This window comes from Olea europaea, unplaced genomic scaffold, assembly GCF_002742605.1.
Source record: "Olea europaea var. sylvestris unplaced genomic scaffold, O_europaea_v1 scaffold2147, whole genome shotgun sequence".
NCBI classification, from domain to species: Eukaryota; Viridiplantae; Streptophyta; class Magnoliopsida; order Lamiales; family Oleaceae; genus Olea; species Olea europaea.
In genome coordinates this window covers 88577-100775 of record NW_019239446.1, presented here as the reverse complement: position 1 = coordinate 100775, position 12199 = coordinate 88577, and the positions used below count along the sequence as shown (strand labels likewise).

Genomic DNA, 12199 nt, shown 5'->3' with positions numbered 1-12199 from the left:
CTAAAAAACAGTTGGGTTGAAAACACATGACGCGATCCACATGGAATCAAAAGCTCAGAAATGTTTAAGTACACTAAACAACTAAATTGAAGAATGGCACGAGTAATTCTTAGAGTTCGATCCCTACCATCCAACTAGGATGGACTTCGAGCCATATACAAGTGGAGGAAAACACAAAAATAAGGAATACCAAGCACAAGCTTCTCTGACATTCCAAAAACTTCACCAATTCACACACTTTTTAGGACAACAGTAATATCATGAACTGTAAAATATCTAGAAAGTACACCAATGCTGAGCTTAAGAAGACAGTGACAACTATATCATGATAAACACTACGAACGGTACAAAATTTGCTAGGAAAACTGCAATAAATTGTACAGAGAAAATACTTGTATGCATAACATTACAAGTCAAAAGGCATCTTGCAAGAGGAGGCCGCCAGCAATTGAATTCAGATTCAATGATAATTTTCACTAACGAAAATAAAAAAAAAATTACTTCTTCAAAGGAAATAAAATGTGCATTTCAAAAAGCAATCTGCACCTTCTAATTGTTCAACAATTGCATAATGAAAGAAATGTGGCTGCATCCTACTATTGGCCAACAAAGAGGAACAAAACTTGAAATTACAATGGGAAGTTAGAAGATGGGTGGATTTACCTTCGCCTTTGTTCGGTTTTCTGGCAGTCGCAAGGGAGAAGACGGCCTCGACGTTGTGCTCAGCTTCGGGCGATTCGACGGCCACTGGGAGTGATTTCGACGTTGACGATCGTCGTCCAAGGCTGTGACTGCGGTCGGCGATTGCAGAGAGAGGGCAGAGAGAGGGTCGGCGATTGCAGAGAGCTTCGACGTTGTTTTGGGTGAGAGGCGACGTTTGGCTCTCTTCCTTCATCTCGCTTTTTTTTCTTTGTTTTTCTTCTCCAAACACTGCCTAGTCAAATCTACAATTAATGCAAAACCTGTAAGGTATTACATTTATGCAGAGGGGTAAATTAGTCCAAAACTTTCATAATTTGCCATATTTGTAATGTCAGAAAAAGGATGACATTTGTGTAAGTAAAAATCAAGATTTTGACATATGGTGTAATTTCCACTTAATTTTATTTCATTTCATTTCTTTTCTTTTTTTCGATTTTTCATGTCATTAATCTTATCACCGTACTCTTGCACCTCCTTTACTACCAATCATTGTATTCGTGTCATCAAATTATACCTTTAAAGATCATGTGATTTTTAAAAGCAAACAAAATTACATTCAACCCAAAAACTCAAATCGTTTCATTAAACCCTAACCCCCTTTTCTTTATACCAATAAATAGAAAAAAATTATGACAGGGCTAAAAGAGATAACCAACTAGAAGGAATTGATTGTTTTAATTGTCATTAGCTCACTTAAGATTTAACAGCTACTACATCAAGTATACCTTTAATCGAACTAACGAAGTGACCAATTATGTAGTAGTTGTTTTATTTTACTAACTAAATAGGTCATGAAAATACTTCAGCCCAATTTGACATTGTACTTGTATTGCATAGACCATTAGTGAAATTAACATTTCTTTTTTAATGTTAGCACATCATTACATTATTCAAAAATATATTTTCTTGGCCAAAATGGGACTAAAAAAAGGGCATAGAATCATGGGAAACCCAATTCTTTCAGACACCATGACTTTTCTTCTTCTTGTCAGTATTGTCAGTCAAACGTTAACTAATTTTCTACCTTAATTTTGAAAAATTAGCGGAAGAGGTTCCAATCTTTAACCAGTGTATCAATTTGATCCTAATATGGCATCTAAAGAACCTTTTTCAATTTTATCAAGAAAGAAAATAATTCTGCTTAATTATTTAACATTCTATGTCCAACCTCCAATTCTCAAAAGTAAACCAAGATAAATGATTTTCAATGTGAACGAGAATACCAAATGATAAACACAATTCATTTATTACTTGGAAAAAGTGAGTTAAACTTAAAAAATATTGAACGAATTGGCTACCCTTTTCAAGTGAAGCTTAACGATATATAACTTACAATTCATTTAGGGTAATATTTTATGCAATTCGTCCATATCCTTTTATTTTGACAAAATATACCCCGATATCAAGAAAACATTATGCAAAACCTTCCTACTGTCCAATTTTTATATTAAAATCTTGTAAAATAATGAATTTACTATCCTCTTTAAATAAACAAAATAATAATAATAATTTTAATCATAATCACCGTTTTTTCAAAAAATAAATAAAATACAAATAATAATAAATAAATAAAATACAAATGAGTCCATTTAAATAATTGAAAATCATGAAAAATAAAAAATAAAAAATTCAATTTCTTCTCTAATCAACCTCAAATATTCCTGCCTGATCAACTCCACCATATTTCCCTCCCCTCTCCCATTCATATTCCTAAGAGGATACAGATATGGCCCCCCGATGCATAGTCCAGTGATGCAAAGGATAGGAGTGGTAAGGTTATTTCACGCCTGTTGACAACCGCAGTGTGGGGGTTCGATTCCCGAGACATGGAATTGGACTCCTTGTAAGTACAGTATACAGACAACTCTTGTTTTCTGACCTTTTGGGATACATTCCAAGATTTATCTCCTTCACAAAATTTTAAGGACGGGGCGGTGGAGACCCTCAAGGTTGAGGTTCAACCTTTAAAAGGATATAGATACGTATGATCCACAAGGTGATGGGGCGTCATTGATGTCAAATAAACAAAAAACAATCTTGCTATTTATTATCAAAACCGCTATGAGAAATTTAGCAAAGCAAATGGCTCAAAAACCACAGATAAGGGTCTTGATGGAACTAAAAGATGAAGAGAAACTAATGTAAAAGTTTACATTTTAGAAAGTAGCCTGTTAAAAAGCAATCTAAAACTGGCCTTGTACTTCTTTTCAAGCCTAACCTAACATGGTCAAAGCTACTAGCAACATGACAGGAAGAAAGCTACAGCTGTGTAGAGTACCGTTGCAAGGTTCATGGCAAACTTTGAGAATTTCGACGAAAACCAATTTTTTATGCTTCATAGAATACGAATAACGAAGAACAAATGACTGCTCATTTATCAAGTGTTTTGAGGCTATCGTTGTTTAGTCCAAAGCGCCTCGTGCTGACTAAATTTTGATAAATAGTGGTCAAATTTTCATTAAAAGATTTCATCAATCTTTGTGGAACATGTATACCTTAAATTTCTATGCAATTGTCCAAGTTGAAGGAAGAAAAAAACTTAGCTTCACAACAATTGCAATAAAACATGAGTAGGATTACACGACAACTTGTAACAAATATTTGTACAAGATTGATTGCGATACATAATTGTAATTTTGAAAACAATCATGCTTGATATGCATCAAGTTTGATAGTTTGCCATGTGACATATGGTAATTTGCCGATTTCGCAAAAAAAAAAAGAGGTTTTCCCACCAACATTTTTTTGTTTTTTATTTTTAAAACTAAGGCAATGTCAAGAATAAGTCAGGCATGGAGTGTCCAAATGGCGTATTCCTTTTGAGAATCAATAATTCATTTTTAAAGGTTAGAGACCAATTTGTTAATTAAATAATAGATTTGTACCGGGGGTGCAATTTTTCCTATCTTAGTTACACTAAAATATGAATATGTCGAGTTCAATCCAAAAAAATAAAAGCTTATCTAAAGTACGTGAAAAAATTGCGGAGGATATCTTTATTGAAATCTAAATATAAAATCAAACACTTGTTCTTAACAAGAACAACCATTATTTATCAATACAAGGGATGCAAGAAAACGAAACAACCGAACAGATCATCAAGGATCGGGTACAAGGAATGGAAACAAACTTCAATTTACTAAAAAAGCAACTACTGCACTCCGATAATCACGACTGCAACAACATAACAAATTCAGCATTTCATGTGCGGTCGTGGTATTTCTGAGAACAAAGGTTGCCGAGGTCAAGAAGAAACATCACTACGACGAAAATAGGTTGTTAGCCAGTCATGTTGAAGTCGTCTGGTTGAAGGTAAGAATCATAGTCCTCTGGAACTTCCATTTTTCCAATCAAGTGGTCTATTCCTGCATTCAATATTTTTCCATTCAACTAAAGCATAAAAAAATAAAAGCTAGAGACTTCAAAATGACATAGCAGACTTTTGGGTGAAGAGCTTGATTTTAGCATCAGACAGATCATTTTAAGCTAGAAAATACATGAAACTTTTTCGGAAAACAACCTACGGCTACTTTTGGCTTGAGAAAAATGCTTATTTTAAGGCAAGATAAAACAAGCACTTTCCTTGCTCGTTAAACATCCTTGCTGACCTAAGAGAATCTGATTTTCACGTGCTTATGTACGTTGAATTGCAGCGTGAATGTTTCTATTCAGATAACGTGGTTATTAGCTCTGCATCACTCAAACAATCAGTAAATTGAATTGTGGTGTAACTTTTTTAATGCTCGGTCCAATTTTCATTGTGAAGAACGGAGAGGAGCTCTCATCAATCTCAAAACACACCATGCAAGATGATGCACCAAAAAACAAGATGTCCAAAATTTTGAAGATAATGTCATGTAGTCAGTTTCATATTTAAATGCACAAAAATAGAAGGAAAAAAAAAATATTTCTTCATAAATGTCATGTAACTACGTAAAATAGACTGTCAATTTTATAACTGTTATTATATGTCAGGGAAAAGAATAGCTACCTGGATTAGATAACATGTTTCCACACGGCACCTGACCAAAACTCCCACCATGCTTCAAAAAGCCTTCTGGAGGCAGCATGCTTTCAGGCTTCCTGGTTTGTGGTGGATCCATAGAATTCATTGCAGAACTAGCCCCAGGGTTTTTGAAGCTCAGATCTTCAACCTTTGAACTTGGGACGTGCTGAGTCTGAAAATCATCTGGAATTGTTGTCTTTTCATTTGGCAACTCAGCATCAGTCTCTGCTTCTGGTTCTGCAGTATTTGGTGGTGCAGCCTGTTGCTTCCTTTTTGATCTAGCACGCCTATTTTGAAACCAATTATAAACATTAGTCTCAGAAATCTGGCCATGTGGGCACAATTCAGATGTTATCTCTTTGATTTTCTGTTTGCTTGGAGTTCCATTCCCTTGATCAAATATACGCTCAAGCATCTGAAGTTGAACCGCTGTTGGAGTCCACCGCTGTCTGCCAGTAATTTTATGGCCTCCAGGGGTCATTAAGGGGTCATAATACAGATTTCCGAACCTCGCCCCTGATGCACAATGTTGAATACCACTTTACATAGGGAACTAAACACTGTTTATCCAAACATATAATCTGAATGCAAGGAAATTGAATGATCTTTGGATAAATGAAATTATGGTACCGATTTCCCATATCCATCTGGCCTACAAGAAATTGTAGTGACTACAGGTCAATTATATATGTTTTTCTTGATCGAGTTCATCAACCGATCCACTCTTTGACAGACAAGAAAGTCATATTTAACTATATTTGAAGATCAATTATATTAATTACGAAATCCCAATAGAGTAATATGGCCAGTGTAATTAATAAGAAAAAAATTAGAAGAGTAATTGAGGGAAAAATCAGTAACCTTGACTAAATATAGCGTTAACCCAATAATCAAAATCTTTTCCGCTAATAATTTGAAATTAAAACTGGCGAAACCAGCCATCAATGAAACAAATAGAAAATCAAAACTATACACGACCATAATTAATTGTTTAATTACTGAAAAATGGTAAAGTAGCACAAAATCAGTAGAAAAAAAATAAAAAATAAAACCTTCAATCAAAGTACAAATTGGAATTGAAATGAAACAAAAACCTGCAAGATCGTGTTGAAGAGTAAGAGATTTGTGGGAATGGATAAGTTGTTCACAAATGGAGGCGTAAACAGCGATCTGCTTGCGAAGGATTTCGATTTGTTCATCTGTCATCACCTTCACAAAAACTCCTCCATTATTCACTACTCCGTTATTAACTTCATCTGCAACTTGCACAACGTTTTGTTTCTCCCATTCCATCAGAACATCGATTCTCATTACAGAACAGCTTCGGGTTACAGAGAAATATTGTAAACAGAATATATGGAAAAGTGAAGCTAAAAGTGGAGGGATATAGCAAACATCTTGACTGCAATCTTTAAATTGAGTTAATTACAAAAATGGTCCCTAAAGTTCAATAATATCACATAATCATAATGATTAACGAGTAATATTACTTGTACATTATTGTCAACATATTGATGTATAGATTGATAATGGATTATATTAATTAATTTTCATTTTCATTTTCATTTTCATTTCTTTTTTTCTTTTTTTCTTTTCTCTTTTTCATGCTATCAATTTGTACATAACGATGTACAAATAGCATTACTCATTATCACCATAGTCTCATACCTCCTTTACTTCCAATCATTGTATTCGTGTTATCAAATTAGATATTTTCAAGATCGCGCTATTTTTAGAAGGAAACAAAATTATATTCAACCAAGAAATTGAAATCGTTTTAGTAGACCCTAATCTCTCTCTCTCTCTCTCTCTCTCTCTCTCTCTCTCTCAATAAATAGAAAAAGTTACGACAAAGCCAAAAGAGATAACTAACAAGAAGGAATTGATTGTTTTGATTGTCATTAATTCACTTAAGATTTAACAGCTACTACATTGAGTATACTTTTAATCGAACTAACAAAATTACCAATTATGTAGTATTTGTTTAATTTTAGTGACTACATAGGTCATAAAAATACTTTAGACCAATTCGATATTTTACTTGAACTGCATAGACCATCAGTGAAGTTAACCCCACCCCCCCTTTATATTTTTATATTTTTATTTTTAATGTTAGCATATTTGCCAACCTTTATTTAATGTTTTGTCACGCTGGTGTATAAGATACCAAACTAACACCATAAGTCCCAAATCATCGCTGGGGATCTAAAATGTAAGATATGCTGACGATGGATATTATTTAGATATTGATTTACCATCAGGCTAAATGTGATCTTTACTAATCACATGATAGACAAATGAAGTTAATTGATTTTAGAGCCATTACCAATTTATATGTGTTCCATTTGAGCTGAATATCGATATGTGATTTTTTACACATGTTCATTATAAAATTCATTATTTTGTTTATCGTAAAACAGTAATATATCATAGTAGGTCTTGACGATGGGGTCGGCATGTAACAACCTATTTGTGTAGCTGAAATAATTTTTAAACTATGTGATGTAAATGTAACAATTCAAAGTTTGGTGAATTAAACATGTTTCATTTACACAACCATTGAACTTAAAAATAAAAAAAAATGGATGCAAGACTAGCACGGTGGTGTAGTTGAAACAGTTTTCAAAATTTGGTGATGTAAATGAAACAATTAAAAGTTTAGCTGTCGAAGGAAAATTTAATCTAAAGTTTAGTTATCACTGTTAAAATTATCGCTTTAGGTTAATGAAGTCCTCAATATATTTAAACTTTTTCTTGTGGTGCAGCTCGGATTTTGTTTCCTAATTAAACTTAGATGAATACTTTGGTAAGTAATTATGAATTGATTCATTTTTCTATATAGAGTTTTGGATAGAAGATAATAATATTACTTTTGATTTGTGAAACTAAATTAGGAAATCAAGTTAATGCTAAATGCCAACGTCCTTAGCTTGATAAGACATTAGATTCGCATTTAATATGTGATATTGGACAGGAAAATGTAAAGGTTGAACTCCAATCTTGAGGCCCCTATTGTCTTGTCCCTGATCTTTGTGAGGGAGATAAATAGCGGGATGTGCCTCAATAGGTCAGGGAACAAGAGCTGCCTGTACACTGCGCCTACAAGGAGTCCAATTCCATATCTCAGGAATTGAACTCCCACACTACGGCTGCCAACAAGGCGTGAGGTAACCTCACTCCTATTGCTTGCACCACTGGATTATGCCTCGGAGGGCTATTGGACAGGAAAATGTAGTACTACGTAAGGTTGTAAAAGGCATAAGACGTGACAATGTGGTAGAATCAAGTCTCAAACCTTACTAGTCTAGATGAAGCCTAAGTATAATAAGACGTTTTCTTATTTTTAATATTATTTTAATTATTCTAAAATTATCATTCCTTGTATTTAATTAATTTATTTTACTTCGTACTACATATACTCGTCGAAAAAGTTCTATGGTTGAATCGCATTCAATCCCGAATATATGTTCTCTGCTGTTGTTGGAATGTCATATTTTGAAGTTGGGTCGGTAAATCCAAAATTTGTATCAGTCGAATTTGTGAAGGTAACATTACGTTCATAGTTTTACCAACAAGATCCACACAAAATTGGTCGCCATCCGATCGGCCGGCTCGGCACTAGTACGGGCCCGGATCGTGGGCTTGGGCGAGTTGGTATATATATTTTTGGTAAAATAATATTTTAAATTATATTATTTTATTAATTAATAATATATTTTTATTATATAATTTATTTTTTCTTCCCCGAATTTTCTGTGCGAGACACGTGGATTCTTCTAGAAACTGGTGGTTGGTTACAGTTTTAACTACCTGTCCAAATGAGTTATGTCTCTTCCAAAACACAACCTATCGATTGTTGTGTCTTTTGGGCAAAACCTTTCAACCTCTATAAATAAACCCCAGATCCCCGGTTTTATTCACTCTAAAACCTATTAGATATTAGATCACCTATTACGAAAATCCAACCTTGTGATTGGAAATTCTATTGACAATGTTCAATGAGACAATAAGATTATTGGAGTGTTCTATGGGGTCCTACGTTAAATTTATTCAAACCCCCTATGTAGTAGTCCTAATTGTATTTGTCGGAGAATGAATTACGACTTTTAATGCTTTGGTGGCTGTTGTTTCACTGGGTTGCTTAGATACAATGAATTCTTATTAGAAGCATCTATTTAATTGTGGAAGTGGGGTTACTTCCGATAAGAATTGAGGCTAACTTTCTAAAACACTCGAAGAAATTGGGAAAATTTATGGTCGAAAATAAACATCAGGGATTGTCTTGGAAATCGTGTTTGTGTTCTATTGTATAGTTCAAGACATAATTTACTATACAGTTGGAAACTTCGATAGAATATATAAAGCCAATGTTCAAGTTGAAAGATACGTAAACGTATATGATTTCTTCCTCACTCTAGAATAATATTTATATCTAATTATTTCTTTCACGTGGAGGATGGTTAGATATATGTCAAATTTATTATTTGAAAGAAATAGTTAAATTAGATAAAAATGCTCGAGTGGTAAAAGAGCTTCTTCTTCTTGTTGTCGTTAGAGCTCTTTTGGGTTAGATTTATGTTAGATTTATGCTAGAATACAAAATACTTGCAATGAATAGATTTATATGCCAATTTTCTCCCACCTAAATCCAAAAAATAAAAATAGAAAAATTGAATGAAAAGGAAAATCTGGGCGGCATATTTATCTAAAATGCTTTGTTTCTGGAGAAAGCATTTCGAATGATAAGATCAGAGGTTTGCTTTGGCGGATACAGTATTCGAATTGTGTGGGGTTCATTACAATCCAAGTCCCTCAAGATTGGAGGCGCCGCATATGTCCTTTGCTCATCACAGTTTAGGGCTAGAGACACATTTTCTCAAGAACGTATTTTTTCAAATTTCATTTTCAACTATACATTTTTCGATAAAATAATTATACATGTATTACTTCTTAATTACACATTCTTCAAAAATCACTATTCCACAATACGCTTTACCCCAAGAATGGGAATGGGAATCAAACAAAGTTTTAGAGTGCATTTGGTTTGCCGTTTTGAAGTCATTTTTAGTTTCCAATTTTATAAAACCCTCAAAACGTGTTTGGTATATTATTTTCAATACGCGTTTTCAAAAACAAGGAAAATTTTACAACATAAAATTTAAAATAACTTTTTGATATTTTGAAAACACTCAAAAAAAAAACTTGAAACAAGAAAAATGAACTTACAAATTTCTCAATTTAAAATAATCAATAAAATCACATAAAATATACCCAAACACGAATGCCCATCTCTCTCTCTCTCGGCTCCTCCAATAGTGATGTTATTATGTAAGTGCATAGATGATAAAATAATCAATGATTTATTATGTACGGATGATTTCGATGCAATTGTTGAATATATACTTACAATGACTTTGTTTACCAACTTTAAGATTTATGTTTTTGATCACATATCAGCATAATGTTGAAATGTTTTACTAAATAATCAAATTAATTGAAGAAAAAATTTATCATAAAACTATTTCTAAAATTTTTAAACCAAACGCGTTTTCTAAGTTTTTGTTTTGAAAAATATTTTTTTAGAATGACAAAAAAAAATGCGTTTTTTGTATTCTTAGAGCCTGTTTGGTACCCATTTTTTTTGAAAATGCATTTTTCTCTCTTCTTTTCAACCACACATTCTTTAGTAAAATAATATTACACGTAAATCAAAAACTTTTCCTTATTTTTCAACCACACATTTCCCATCAATTTACTATTCAAAAATACATTTTTACATAAAAATATCTACCAAACACCCTCTTAAAATAATCCATCAAAACAAAAAACAGAAATTGAATTCAAAACAGAAAACAAAAATGCAAACCAAACGTACTCTTAGTCTCTTCTTTTTCCAAATGAGATGTTATTGTCATATTTTATGTTTAATTGTTCGTGATAGAGTTAATTAAAGATGAGGACAATGTGACAGTGAGTCTTAGTTTTACTTTGTCCAGAATTAACAAAATGCAGGGACCATATTGTAGATATCAGAAAATCAAGGAACTTGCAATAGATGGAAAATCCAGGGACCGAAGAAAACAATTTGGCAAAATCCGTGAATTCACATGGAAACTCTTCCAACGAGAAGAAAATTGAAAATGGGATTTTGAATACCTCTCGAGGCCATTGCATTGAACCAAAAATTGAGATGCTCCTTAGAAAGACGTGGACGCTGAAGATTCTGCATTTAAACTCGATGAAGATTCTGCAAGATACTTCTTGATTCGCATTATGAGCAAAACGGATGTCAAACTAGAATTTTTTTTATTTTTTATTTTATTTATGTATTCGTTATCTTTAGAGTGCTGAATATATTCATTCGGTACATTTTTATTTTATTTTGTTTATATTGGCGATCAGGTCTAACCCACTCCTAATATTATTTTTCTTTCGTTGTAATATAGTGTGCTACCTAACTCACTCATAATATTATTTTTCTTTTGATATATTATAATGTGCCACCTTGCATAGTTAATTCGGTTTTGCTAGTGGTATATCGGAGTGTACCTAATGGTATACATACCACTTACATGGGCAAGGGATTCACTCGAATAAAATATCGTTTCTTTCATATGGGTTCCACACCCATGTGAGTGGGGGTGCATACCATTCAGTACACCCCATTATGTATCACTAGACAAATTCTAGTTAATTATACAAAAAGAAAAAAAAGTTGATTAGCACATGTAAATCATTTATGTTAAGAACTAGAAAATTTATTGATGTTTATTAAACTAGATGAAATATTGCATACCTAGAAAGTATGCTCTAACTTGGTATTTTACATAATAAATATGAATTTCTCGACTTGTGTGTAATATCTGAAGATTAGAAAGCAAGATATTCACGGATCTATGGTAATATCGATTGCTGATTCTTGCCATTCAAAACTTCTAGAAGCTTCTCTAAAACTTCAAAGTATGTCTCTCTTTTTTTCTTCTACTTTTTTATACCTTTTTTTCATGGTTCTTAATATTGATGGGAGCATTGCTTTTGGTTAAGAGAAATATCATTTAGTTTTTGTCACAATGTTTATAATATTATAAAACCCGTTTACTTACAAACAATCAACAAAGAATAAAGATGACAAAATGCTTGTTTACTTACAAATAATTAACAAAGAATAAAGATGACAAAATGCTCCGCCTCGTTTCAGGGAGCAATACAACCCTCTTTTTCTTCTACTTTTTTATACCTTTTTTTCATGGTTCTTAATATTGATGGGAGCATTGCTTTTGGTTAAGAGAAATATCATTTAGTTTTTGTCACAATGTTTATAATATTATAAAACCCGTTTACTTACAAACAATCAACAAAGAATAAAGATGACAAAATGCTTGTTTACTTACAAATAATTAACAAAGAATAAAGATGACAAAATGCTCCGCCTCGTTTCAGGGAGCAATACAACCCTCAAACTCAATGGAACCGTAACTAAAGCAATGGAAC

General features: G+C 32.8%; 1 protein-coding gene across 1 annotated transcript; it reads right to left on the bottom strand.

Moving 5' to 3' along the window:
• Positions 1-3671: 3671 nt before the first annotated feature.
• LOC111380458 (WUSCHEL-related homeobox 8-like) lies at positions 3672-6148 on the bottom strand. The gene is made up of 3 exons (XM_023004030.1): positions 5803-6148; positions 4694-5224; positions 3672-4067 (listed from the first exon to the last, which is right to left on the bottom strand). Exons 1-3 carry the CDS (start codon positions 6017-6019, stop codon positions 3982-3984), a joined length of 834 nt encoding a protein of 277 aa, XP_022859798.1. The 5' UTR covers positions 6020-6148; the 3' UTR covers positions 3672-3981.
• Between the last annotated feature and the right edge of the window lie 6051 nt (positions 6149-12199).